The sequence below is a fragment of the Dasypus novemcinctus genome, chromosome 8, assembly GCF_030445035.2.
Source record: "Dasypus novemcinctus isolate mDasNov1 chromosome 8, mDasNov1.1.hap2, whole genome shotgun sequence".
NCBI lineage: Eukaryota > Metazoa > Chordata > Mammalia > Cingulata > Dasypodidae > Dasypus > Dasypus novemcinctus.
The window spans coordinates 93799954-93814194 of record NC_080680.1 but is presented as its reverse complement, the minus strand read 5'-3'; the positions used below and the strand labels follow the sequence as shown (position 1 = coordinate 93814194).

Genomic DNA, 14241 nt, shown 5'->3' with positions numbered 1-14241 from the left:
AGGTCAGGAGCTAGGGCTCTGTTGTCACAGAGAATTCAATGAGAACCAGTACAGCTACAGCTAACTGGCTGCAGAAGGGAAGTCCCAGGCTGTGAGCCACCAGCAGTCCATGAGCCTCATGCAGGAATGAATGCAGTAAGAAAAAATGAGAAGAGAAAAAGAGATCTTTATAAATAAATAAACCAGAAGTCACAGAGAGTGTAAAAACTGAAAATGCAACTTACAATTGATAATTAGAGGAAAAGACTTTTTTTGTTTTTCTAGGACTAAGATATTCCACATACCAAGATGCACAGCATCCAGTTATTTTCTTAGCCTATCCCCTCAGTCTTTCAAATGTTTAAAGTGAAGACAAACCTACATGTGATAAGAGATTACTTAGAGCCTAGCACTATGCTGGTGCTTCATTATATTTTCCCTTGTGTCAATAACTGAGAGAGTCAGGACACTTATCCCAAAAGACCTGCTGAAAGGTAACTTGCTCCACTGCTGAAGTGTCCTAGGGCTGGTGGCTCCTGCTCCACTGTGACCCATAGTTTCCAGGAACATATCTATAAAGTCTTTGCTTCAGAGTCCACTGCACTCTGTCTTGAAAGTTCCAGAATTTTCTAAGTGTCAATTTCAAGCCATGCTTCAAGTCAGGGAGGAGTAAGGAATTATATACATAATGTGTCACCAGAAGTAGAAAACCAGGCCACAGCTTGGTCAGGAAAGCAGAGGTCACAGCCAGATCTGTCCACTGGAGGCTAGTTGAAACTGGGATAGGGAACTTACGCTGTTGTCCCTTACCAATCAGGCAGCAGGAAGGAGACTGGAAGGATGGGGCCAGAGGATAGGTCCCGTGGCTCAGATACAGATCAGAAGCACAGGTAGTAGACAGGCTCCAGTTAGGAGAGTTCCTCAAAGGGTAGGTGGGTGAAATGACAAGCATCACCACCCCTACCAGGACAGGGACATTCTCAGGTTAAATGGACGCAGGTCTTTTCTAACCCTGAAAGTCTTAGCATCATCATGGGAGTGATGCTGCCAAGGATGCATGAGAGCTGTACCACCACTCTCCTAGCATTTGTGCTGTCTGGGGTGCCTCTTGAGTACCAGACTGAAGGTCTGATGTTAACCATTTACAGAGACACCCATTTTTGTAGAAAATTTGTTTCTTGCTGTATATACTTTTGAAAGGTTTGAAAGTATTTTGGAAATAAGGATGTATTACTTTATTTAAAAAAATAAAGAATTCATTAAAACTCCAATGGATCTGGAATTAATGGTAATGGTCATACAACACTGTGAAGAAAAAAACCTACTGAATTGCACACTTTTAAAGGATGAACTTTATGGTATGTGAATTTTATCTCAATTTTAAAAATCTAATAAAGGACTTGAAAAGACAGATGCAGACGCTTTCCCCTGGAATCTATGGATAGAATATATAGTACAGATAATGCAAAGAGCCCAGTCTCTTCTCGCTCCCATTTTTCCACCTGGAAGATATGTTACTCGGAAATTATCCAAAGCATTTTCCAAAGGCTCTTGGCATTTTCAATTTCAGGTACTGCTGAAGGAAATGAAGGTGCATCTCAATGTAGTGACATCATCATTTAACAACCTCATTTTAGGCACCTACTTGGTGCCAGACTTTTTACATAGATTAGCTATATTCTTATCTCTATACTTGGCAATACTTTGTAGATGAGAAAACCGAGGCTCAGAAAGATTATGTGACTCACCCAAAGTCAGGTATTCAGTAGGATCAAAGTCAGGATTTGGACCCAAGACTTTGACTTTCAAGCCTGAATTCATTTGGGGTCAAGGCCAGACAAATCTTAGTCAGGGATTAACCTATAACTTACTTTTGTTCACCAACCCATAGTATTTGCTCACTTTCTAACCATCAGGACCATCACAAACCCAACTTCCCTTCTTTCTGAAACTGACATCCTTCTCCTTATCCTCTCCTATGCCAACCCAGATGAGCTCAGGTTATCGCCCCTTGGGTACTGGACCTGTCTTGGCCTCTCATAACTTCTTAGCTTAAAAAAAATATTCTCTACTCTCCCTCTCTGGCCTGGACACATGAGTTCTTTTGTGAAGTAGTGTTTAGTCAGATCCGGAAACATCCATGAAATCTTATCTTACTATGCCCAGTGCTAGGGACACAGCACTCATAAATAGTTGCTACATAATGGTAATGACAAAAAGCTTTTGCTTACTTGTAGGAATAAAGTCTTTTAACAAAGTGCTACATAACCCAGAATTTAGCATATATAAGGACTTTGAGCCAAACCTGCCTATCGAATCTACTTCTATCCTATCTGGATGCTCTGAATTTCAACTGGATTTTGTTGGCTCTTATATATATATGTGTGTGTGTGTATATATGTGTGTGTGTATATATATATATATATATATATATATATCATTTCAAAAAACATAAAAATAGTATTTACTATGATGGAACACCTGCTCCATGTCAGTAGTAATTACTAGTCACCTTTGATAGAAGAGAAAGTAGGCTTAGTGAAGTTCAATGATCTCAAAAGCCAGTATATGTGGAAGTTGGGAACAAAGCCAGGTTTTTCTGTTTTCACCACACCACACTACCATTAATTTTTATCCCCACCATTAAGACTAGCAATAACCTAGCTTAATCTAGCATCATCTTATTCTCTATGCAAAATTTCAATGAAGATAATGATTAAATACATGCAGCTCTGATAAACCAGGTATCATTTCACAGCTCTGTCCAGACAGATACACCTAACCTATACCCATATGGACTGTGCACCCCATGCTCAGATATATCACGCTTTTTGCTAAAAATCCTACGTGGAATATATCACACAGCATGATGGAGTTGCTTCAGAATACTACAGACAGCACAAAAAGCCTAGAAATAGTATCTCTCACAGAGAATCCAAGGATCCCCACTATAAAAGGAAGAATGGCTTCCAGAGTCAAGGAGAAAAATTTTTGACAATGGGGAATACCATATGGCTTCCATGGGACCTTTTATTAGCAATATTTAATTAGCATAGTACATAATAAGTGCTTTATAAATACTTGTTGAATGAGTGAATGAATGACAGCCTACGTCTACCTTTAGCAAGTCACCAAGACTACGTAAAAAACTTTTTTTCACAAAATCTTGGTGAGGGGTACAACTATTTTCTAACACTGTGGAGGATATTAGTAAGGAAAGTTTGAATATTAGATAGCCTTGGATTTAAAATGTAGGTGCTCTCATTTCTTAGCTGTGTGACTATGGGTAAGTCACTAAACCTCATTAAGCTTCAATTTTCATTATTGCAATGGTGCTAATAATATTTATTTCATAGCTTGATTTTGAAGATTAGCGATAATGTGCATAAAGAGCTTGACACACTCATGGTAATCAAGTGATGGTGATAATTATGAATGGGAATACTGATCCTCTTTGGCACATTAATCCTTCTGTCTTGGAAATGGAAAAGCTTTCCCAACATTGGCCAAGGTTAGGGCTTCCATCAGCTAAGGTAGGGAACATTGTCATTTTTACTTTCAAAGTCAAGGGAATGACACAGCTCTAAAGCAGAAAGAAACCAGCAGCACATGTTTTTAAATATTCATAAGGGCTGGAAATGTCTTACTCCTTTCGTTTTCTCTGCCATCTGCTTTTGTTTCTTTTCTTTTCATTCTTATGCCACAGCTGCAAATGAAAACAACCATACAATAACTCAAGTTAAATAAAAAAAAAAATCAAAATAAAAACAATCTGAGGGGCAAAAAAAGAAGATGAATTATAAAGTTCTTCCCTGAGCACACAAGGCAGCCAAAGCAGGAACATTTGAAGTGAGTCAAACCTTCTGGAAACCAAAATTCATACTCCATGTTTACAATAAAAATAAGAGTAATCACCATTTACTGAATGGCCCCTATGTGCCGTTTGATGACCAATATCTCTAATTCCTATGACCATTCTTCAAAGTAGGTAAATTACACCCAATTTACAGAAAAAGGACATTGCGAATTAGAGAGGTAAAATAGATTTTTAACAGTCACAGCTAGTAAGTGAAGAAATTGAGATCTGACCCCATATCTGTCTCAATTGAAAACCTAGGCACTTTCCACTTTACCACCCTCTCCATAAATGGAAAGAGATATGAAAAAAATAATTTGGGAAATATTTAGGGCAGACCATTTGCACTAAACCGATTTATTCAGGTAATTAAAATCTGTGATTATAGCTCTAATTAAAGTTAACTTGGATAACTGGTTGTTGTATTTGTGAATGTGCAATTAGAGTCTTCCACATAATTGCAGGGTTTTCAGCATCATATTTTCCATTTATTCACTGCCTCCCTGAGCTTTACTCTACTGGTCTCTGCCCGATTGAAGGCTGTAATGTATCTCTTGGGGTTTCTGGACCCAAGGAACATGACTCATGTCACCAACAACAGGTTCTGCGTGCAGCCCCATTTAACATCTTTGCCCAGAAGTCAATGAACACCTCATCTTCAAGTGTAATGTAAAAACCTCTTATGGTATATACACTGTTGTCTTGAAAACTCCTAGCAGCATGTACCTGAAGAAAAACTGGCAGCAGTGGTCCTCATGTGTTAATTACACTTGCGAAGTCTATTATGCATAGAAAGGGCACCTGCTGGCAGTGAAAATGACTAGAATCTGCCCTTCCTGTGTAGTGAGTAAATTGAGAGTTCATTTCTACAGGAGATAACAGTTTTCAGATTCCATTTCGTGTATCCCCTGCATGGGGATGTACTTAACATTTAAATCATCTGCAAAGAACCAAACCTCCTTTAAATTTACATGTTTCAGGATCCTAGCACTTTACTTAAAATGCTAGTTATCCCTGCTGGCTCTTACCACCAAGGATTAAACTCAAATGTGTGAAAGTCACCGAGCACAATACAATAAAATTATTAGTTCTGACTCAAATTTCATGACGTTTGTACTTTCTGACCAAATCAGTGGTAGTAGGCTGAAGGTGATCAAATCAGGCCTTGATTGGAGATGTTTCTCTCTTGGGGTCTTTTATTTCATCATTCTTACATTTTGAAGTCAATAAACAGACACTAATCCCTACCAGCCTGTAATCATCCTTGGTCAAATGTCAAAACGCTCTTTCATGAAAACAAGGGACCAGCAGAGAGATTGCTGTCATGCAAACACAGAGACTTTTGAGATGGAACCTAACCACAAAACCCACTCAGGCACGGAAAAACATAAATCTAACTTTGATTTTTTTAGAATGGAATTTTGGGGTGACAAGGGTTTAAAAGCCTTCTTTCCAAGTCATTCCTTTTAAGTTAACCTGCCAGCATTGTTGTCCTCAGTCAGGCTGGTAGCTCAGGTCTGGAGAGTGCAAGAGTTAGAGATCAAGTTGAACGAGGATCTTAGATCAGCTTTCACAGCAAAGAGTAAAACGTCCAATAAATCCTCTAATCAAACAAGAATGGAAGGCTGGGAGATGGGATAGCACTGGGAAAGGACAACTGGCTAGTATAAATGTTGATTTTTAAAATAAACTTTTTAATTACAAAAATAATATTTTTTCATTGTAGAAATATTAGAAAATATGGAAATTAAAATAAAAATCATACAGAATACTCCTCCCTCCTCTCTCCAGCAAATCACTGTTAACAGTTTGGTATACTTCCCTCCAGGTTTCTGCCTATGTGTGTGCATATACAACTACACTTTGTGTTTGCACATGTACATAGGTAAATAATTTTTGTTTCTTTTAAAAATTGAAATTATAGTACATAATGCCTGCATTGGGACAAGCTATTATGTCCCAAGCACTTTTGGGACTTAGGTTTATTGATCAGTGAAATGGAATATTAATATCTGCACCACAAGATTGCTGGAAGAATTAAAGGAGATCACAGATGTAAAGGAGATAGGACAGCACTGGGGCACAGAGGAAGTCCAAAAATGGCAGCTATTGTTATTACTGATGTCACAGAGACAGCATTTTCCTCTCCACAGTTTTGAGAATATAAGATGCTAGGTTTCAACTAGTTAACAATTTACAGCCAAAACTATCCAAATAATGTAGAGCTACTTGAGAGGCAGAGGCACTAGATTGACTCTCCCAGCTCCAGCAATCCCTACACACAGAAAGCCCTTGGCATTCCTGTCTGAAGCACAGCATCAAGACAGGTAAGTCTCTTCCAGTGACAACACAGAGGTTTGCCTGTAGGGTACATGCCTGGCTGGGGTGGCGTGTGGATGGGAAGCATGTGGAAAAGGGACCAGTGCCTCTATGTGTGAGTATGGGAGGCATGAGTCTGTGAAGGCGGCGATATATTTGTGGGGAGTATGTATCTGAGAGGGAGCTGTCAGCAGGTTCTATGTGCTCAGGTTGTCACTCTGTCTTGTGGGTGTCTTACACCCCTCAGGCTGTCTTACACCCCTCCCTACCTTCTACTTTTTTCCCTATCCCCTTCACTCTCTCTCCTTCCTACCTTCCTTGGGTGTGTGTGTGTGTGTGTGTTTTCTTTCTTTCCCCTCTCACTTCATTTGTCTTCTTCCTCCACTCTGTCAGGTCTGCATCTGCCTCCCCTTCTCCATTTTTCATTAACACTATAAAAAACACTACTAGACAGCAAATATGGTCCTTTCCTTTGAAATACATAGCAGGGAAAAAACAAACAAACAAAATAGTTGGTTCAGAAGCTCACAAGGGGCAGCAAGTTTAAGCAGAGCTCTAGTTGAAAGAATGGGGCTCCTGCTGCCAAAAGAAGACAGAGAATAAACCTTGGGAACAAGGAGGAAGGCAGTAGTAAGAATTCAAGGAATATGGACCACATGGCCTCACTCTTGCCACCAAGAGGGGGTGAAGCCCATTCCTGAGCCCGGGTGATATAGGGAGAAAAGAGCCTGTCTTCTAGTGGACTCCCTATGCAATGGCTGCCAAACAAGGAGCAGAGAAGATGGTAATGGGTACCCAGGGTCAGTAGAGAGGCCAGGGCAGCAAGAGCTTCTAGGGAATTGGAGAGAAAATCTAGAATAGCTTCTCTGTCATGGATTTTAGCACCTTGTGTGCAAATAATCTCATTGTATACATTTTTCCACACCTGATTATGAGTTCCTTTTGGTCTAGACTCACTCTCCGCTTTGTCTACCCTGTACTTAGCACAGTGCCTGAGACATGGCAAGCATCAGAAAAGGTAATGAAAAAGCCCATAAAAATCCAGGACAAGGAGGAAGACTAGAGAACCAGAAAGGGGTTAATTAATAGGTAGAACTGAGAGGGGACAAAAGGAGATTGGTGAGAAAAAGACATAGTAAAGTACAAGGGACATTCAGAAGAAAGGAGGAAGAAAGAGGTGGCAAAAGAAGGAAGTCAGAATCAGAGGGCAGAATTCTAAGCAAGTGGGGAACTAAACAAGTTTCAAATAGTTAAATGATACAAGGCAAAGCACTCTGCTGAGTAGATGACTGTGTTTTTCAGTCTACAAAGTGATTTTGCATATACATTATTTTATTTCATCCTTAAAACAACTCAAGAATAAGGACCACTATTTTTACCCTTCTAAGACAAAGAGATCCAGAGAGGCAAACCACATTCTTTAAGTTACTCAGCTGGGCAGTAATGGAGCTAAGACAGGGACTCAGATGTCCTCCTCTTAGCCCCTTTCTGTTTGCGCTACCACATGGCTTCTCTCCGACAGAGGGAAATGACATTCCAACGGATGACCAAAAAAAAGGGCAAAATGTAAGTTCGGTGGAAGTAAAAGAAGGCCAAAAGTGTAGATTTTGAAGTCAGTGAGGATGGCACAGAATGAAGTGGAAAGATACTAAATAGATGGGGGATGGAGGTTCTAGAGCAGAGACCTATGTTCTTAGGAAATGTGCTAGAAGCCAAAAGATGGAGTGGAGCTTGCATTTGGTCCACAGCAGTGGGGTCAGGAGTATGAAAATCTTTACTTTGGAGCCTAAGAGTAGAGGGAACAGCTATAACTGGAGAGGGTTCAAGGTTCCATAGTCTCAAAAGGCAGGGGAGATGTTGGAGAACATGAGACTGGGGAGAGGGCCCACGATGGGCCCTTGGGCTTATAAATACTCACTGAGGAAAAGGGCAAGCTCAAATATTTAATATAATATGGTGGATTCAATATGAAGGGTTGTCAGTGAGGTGACTGCAGAAGAGGATGGCAATTCCAGCAAAAATTATGACTGACCTGGAATCAATCTTTCTGAACTAATGGTAAAATTGTCTTGAATCATCTGTGTTAAGCAATAGGGCTGTGATCCTTTAAATAGGTTCCTTTCTCCTGAAACTCTCAAGCTCTGGCAGTTGTCACCTTTGTCCACTCATGTATAGAGCTCCCTTATCAACTTCTACTGACTTGAACTGTTTACAGACAATGTCTTTAATCACATTACACTATAGAAGAAAAGTTATTCATATGGAGAAAGGATTTACATCAATCACACAGACACTCTTCTTTGGTAAGTTGCTGAAGACAGACAGTGATGACGATGATGATATTTCAGCAGAAACATTCACTGAGCACCTATCATAAGAAGCTTTTCTACAAGGTGTTCTTGTATCCACTGTCTCATTTCATTTCTCAACAATTATATATTGAACAACTCCATTTTGCAGATGAGGAAACAAAGTCTTAGGCTAAGTGATTTACCCACAGTTAAATAGCTGGAAGGTGGGAGAGTTGAACCTGCCTTCTTTCACTAAAACATTTTACACTGTGCTGAAGAGAGAAAATTCTCATCAGGAAATTTCAGAAGGTTCTGAAGTCTGTCTTGTGCTTCCAAACCACAACCAAGAGCAAGTCTTTCAGAATGTGCCAGGGCATGGCTGAAGCCTGAGGACCCTGGGGATCACAACTGTTCTTGTCACCAGCTTCCAATTTGTCTTAGGGGAAAAAGCTACACAACCTCTTTCTTGGTGCTTTGGTTTCCCCAACTGAGAAATGGGAAAAGTATTACATACTCTCTTAAGCTCTAAAGAATGTCATGAGGACATATTTGAAAGCTGTTTGGAAACAAAAGGCCATGTGATCAGGTTGTCTAAAATCCAAATGTCATTCTAAAGTTAGTATTTTTAACTTAGAGTCAGCTGCATTAAGAGGTTACAAACGTAATATTCCTAGTCAGTTCATGGAGAAGGAAAGGCAAATGACAGGGTAAGCAGCAGACTTACCAGCAGTAGTCCAGCAGATGTGGAGGCAGGACGGGGATATACACATGCTGCCAGTACATGGGGTAGAGCATTGCAGCAGACCCATGGATGCAGGCAGTCAACTGCAACAGAGGCACAGAGATTCAGGACTGAAAATCCAAGTGAAGAAACACTAGCATTTGGACTTCAGCAATAAAATTAAAAGCATATTTATCAACCTATTTAAAATCATAAGCTGAAAAATCTAGATAAATATTTCTAAGTTTAATTTAATTTTAAATTAAATCACCCTAATTCAAATTAATAAGAGCTTTCTTTTTTAAAAAAATCTTTTTTTCCCTGGTTATAAAGGTAATGCACAATTATAGCTGAAAAGTTAGAAAATGGAGAAAGAGTAGTGACCATCTGAATATAATTTAACATTTTGGGATATTACACACACATATACTTAGCTTTCCTTTACTAATAAAATTGGGGTTACTGTAAATAGTTTTCTTTTGTTCTTTTTTTTTAACTTAACATGACAGGATAACATTTCCCCACATACGTAATAGTCTTAGAAAATATAACTTTTAACGATTGTATAATACTTTATTCAATAAACTTCCCATACCATATTTAACCATTCTTCCACCATTAAGTTACACATAATTAGATCATGTCAACAGTTTTTCTATATGGTTCTCAGAAGAAGAATTAAGAAACAAAGATTACACATATTTTACGGCACTTAATAAATACAATAGTATAAATATAATAAATTACAAATATAAATATAGTACATAGATGAAGGATAGAGGCTGTTTATAGTCTCCCAGGTGTGTACTGGGATGCTGACCTCCCTGCCTCTCACCAGCACTGAGTATTATGGTCAAATTAGTAGCTTTAGAATTGTATCTGTCTTGCTTTTATTTTTAATACCTTGATCTTAACTGAGGCTGAATACTTTGTCATGTTTCTTGCCTATATTTCTTAGGTGAATGGTCTGCTCGTGTTCTAAGTCTGTTTTTTCTGCATGTTAGGTTTTTTAAAAATTGATTTATAAGCAAGCATGGATAATATGCAAAGGCTAATCCTTGTAATATTTTGGACAGTAATTTATCCTTATTTAATTTTCTTTGAATTATTGGGTGAAGAGAAGGTTTAAACAATTACATAGACAAATATTTTCCTGCATGATGGTTTCTCCACTGGTTTTATACTAAGAAAGTCCTCCACATTTCCCTGCCCCTCCCCCGCCCAGCATTTAACTCTTTAATCCATCCGGAATTAATTTAGATTTAAGAATTAAGGTAAGACTTTATTTTTTCTACATAGTTAATCAACTGCCTCAGCACTGTTTCCTGACTAATCCTTCCTTTCCCCATCCTTTTAACATGTCCTCTATTTCATATCCTTCCCTCTACCCCCTTTTTAAGAACCACACACATTATAACAATCACAATTAGAAACACTTTAAAACTTAGCAAACAAAGATAATATAATGGGACAAAATTGTTAAAAAATTCAGTATAATGGAAGAAGGAAGAAAGCCAACACCTTTGGAGATATGGCTATGAATTGACAAAAGCCAACAACACATGTATTTTTCTGTCTTTTTTCCTTTAATGTTTCTTTGGTTTCTGGGAAGTCAGGTCCCAGGAGGACTTTGCTTCTTTTAGAAGCTGTTAACTGGCTTTTGCTGACAGAAGGACATTTACGTGGCGAAAGAATGACGTACCAAGGTCCAGTTAAAAGAATCCCAGAGGTTAGTGTAACGTGAACAGTTTTAAACTGGATATTCTGGTGATGTTTTACAGTTGTGAGAGCTGGGTATTAAAGCCATGGCTGTTGCTCTCCCCCATTGCTTCCAGACCCTGTCCTTTAAAAGAGGTACACAAATGAAAAACACAGGAGAAGATCCAACAAGGTCACTCAAGAGCTATTCCCAGCAACTGTGCCAGGGCTCATAGGTTTAATACATACTTTCCCAAACCATTTTAGTAAATTTCTCTATAAAGGATGCTGTCATCTATACATGACCAATCCCTTCAGGTGAGAAAAGATGAAACATCTTTGCTGGTGTTGAATGGAGAATGAACCATATTTAATCCTGGAGTCAGGCTGAAAGGTTACACTGGCCTCAGGCCCCAAACCCTTTCGGTCTATCCTTTAACCAGCTGCCAGGGTGCTCTTACAAAAGTGCAGGTCTGATCACATTACTCCCTACTCAGACATCTACCCTGGCATGTCTGGAACACACAGCTCCTTGTCTAATCTCTGGCCACGGTCTCTACCTCCTTCCCTAAGTTTATCCTTAGAATAAGCCATCTGTACACAAAGAGTTATATACTGCTTTCCCTCCCCTTTCTCTTATACTCTCCCCTAAACTGACCTGGACTTTTGCCCATGGCAAACCTGTTTTCCCTCAGGTCTGCTCAGCATTACCTTCTTCTCCACTGGCATAAGTCTCCATTATATTACAAAACTATAGCTGTCTACATTTTTTTCCCCTCATGTCAAGTACGGAAAGACGCTGTTTCTCTTTTCATCTCCATGTTCTCAGTGGCACGACTTGTAATATAGATATTAGACAATTTCTACTTATGTTCACAATATAAAGATAGTGGTCTAACAGTATTAGACCAACATTTTCATGGATTTTACTGAGTGGGGAATATGACTCAAATTCCAAAGCAATAACAGCAAGCTTAGATATATGAATATGCCACTTTTGGAGAATCAAGTCATTCATTCACTTACCTATTTGTACAATGATAAGCCTGCTCTATAACTCTACAGCACATCAAATAAATAAAAGCACTTCAAAATCTATATGGTGCCATATAAATGTAAGGTGACCTCATCATCATGACTTTGTGATTCTGTCTGAAAAGTAATTCATCAGAATTGTTCTGGTTGAGACAGAATTTGATAACCTGTGCCTTTTTGGCTTAAATTGGTTTGGGTCAAAATCCTATTTCATGTGATAAAATGCCAGAGATCTTATCTTCATGCAGACGGCACACATTTTAATGTCTCCTTAACCTCAAAAGAAAACCTTCCAAGCTAAATGCCAAGATTTTTAAATTATTTATTCCTTATAAAAATCAAGCTTTTAAGGTGTTTGATCATTTCATTAGTGGGTTTTCTAAGAGCCAAATCTCTACAATTGGGGTAAAATGCATTCATCCATTTGATTAAGAAAACAAACAAACCAAAAAGGGAATTGTTTGGCTCTTTTCCAAAATACTAAATGGCGCAAACAATACACATCATTATTTAGGATTAGTGGCTAGGTGAATTATGAGAAAAGTTTTAGGATACATTGATGCTTAATCAGAAATAGCATATTATGTCCTGTAAACTATCACTAGTCACTTATTTTAAAATAACTCTAAAATGCCATAATGCCAAAATGCCAAATGCCATAAGAACCCTAAAGGCCTGAGCTCATTTCTTACAAAATACAAAATTTAAAACTAAAGAAAGTACACAATTTGAAGTGTACTTCAACAAAGGGGTTGAAGTGTACTTCAACAAAGGGGTATTGTAAATATTTAACTGAAGTACCAGTTGACGAAAATGATCCTATCAAAATCATACTTGGTCGGAGAATAGAAAGATAGTATGTGTAAAATTTGCCCAAAGTCATTAGTCACAATGAATATTCATCAGAAGCCAATTATCAATCCCATTTAATGACACCCCAAAAGATTTTGCCCTGAAGCAGCTGAACAGTCTAAGACTCCAGACAAAAGTAGACAAATTATACAGCTAACAGTCAGCCTAGCCAGGACACAGATTGTAAAGTAAACCACTGGTGGGTTTTTGGATGCACTTTTGCAAATTCTGTCCTCAATTAAAGGTACACAAGGTCAGTTATATCTTGGAGCTTTATAGATGGCTCCATTAGTTTCATTTGAAGCAAAAACAGAGAAAGGGAGAAGGCATGAGTGGAGAGAGTTCAATGAAAGAGTTGAAAAAGTTGAAAAAAAATCACAAGGACATATTTTCAGTTAAAGGTATTTCTCAGAGATATGCCCAGATAGTAACAATTTTTTTTTTTAAAGATTTATTTATTTATTTAAATCCTCCCCCTCCCCCTGTTGTCTGTTCTCTGTGTCTATTTGCTGCGTCTTGTTTCTTTGTCCGCTTCTGTTGTCGTCAGCAGCACGGGAAATGTGGGCGGCTGCACTTTCTTTTGCTCTGGGCGGCTCTCCCTACCGGGCGCACTCCTTGTGCGTGGGGCTCCCCTACGCGGGGGACACCCCTGCATGGCAGGGCACTCCTTGCGCGCATCAGCACTGCGCATGGGCCAGCTCCACACGAGTCAAGGAGGCCCGGGGTTTGAACCGCGGACCTCCCATGTGGTAGACGGACGCCCTAACCACTGGGCCAAGTCCATTTCCCTGTAACAATCTTAGATTCCAGTGCTTCAGCTGATTCCTAATGGTAGCTCTCCAACTTAGCATGGAATAAAAAAAAAAGAATGCCAACAGTATATGTACCAGGCACCATGTTAGGGGTTTGGGACTTAGCAAAATATTATTTTATAGGGGTAGATAGATAGATGGATGTGTGTTTATATAACTACACACATCATATTCCACAGACAAGTAAGTAGTCTCAGAGATGAAATTACCTGCCCAAGGTCACACGAAGTTAGCAAGTGATACAACTGGGCCTAAGCCAGGTCTGTCAGATTGTAATTACCATAATGCATAAATTAACTAAAAAAAATTTTTTTTATTGAGTGACTACTCTGTGCACCTTATACTGTCTGAAGATATTGAAATAGATGAGATATTATCCCTGGAAGCACTGCCGAATTATGTAGAAATGTATTTGCCTTGCTGTTAGATGACCAAATATCTAGGGAAAGGTGCCAATAAAATAAAATAATCATTTTTAAAACAAACTCAAATTTGACAACTTCCTGCAGTTTAGTTATATTTAACTAAGGCAGGGGTTCTTAACAAGGGGCCTGTGAGCTTGAATAAAAATAAAACAAAAAACAAAACATTATTCTTGTGGGGATGTGTTGGTGTGAGTGTGATATATTTATAAATAATACATAGTATCGTGTGGACTCAGTAAGGGGTCTGTGGTTG

The 14241-nt window shown here is 38.8% G+C and overlaps 1 protein-coding gene across 5 annotated transcripts in view; it reads right to left on the bottom strand.

Moving 5' to 3' along the window:
- DENND1A (DENN domain containing 1A) overlaps positions 1-14241 on the bottom strand; it is a 615092-nt gene that overhangs the window by 245811 nt on the left and 355040 nt on the right. For all 5 annotated transcript variants that reach the window (XM_058302406.2, XM_058302408.2, XM_058302405.2 and 2 more), the window contains exon 10: positions 9170-9270. In XM_058302406.2, coding sequence (XP_058158389.1) covers positions 9170-9270 — 101 coding nt within the window. The remainder of the gene's footprint in view (positions 1-9169; positions 9271-14241) is intronic.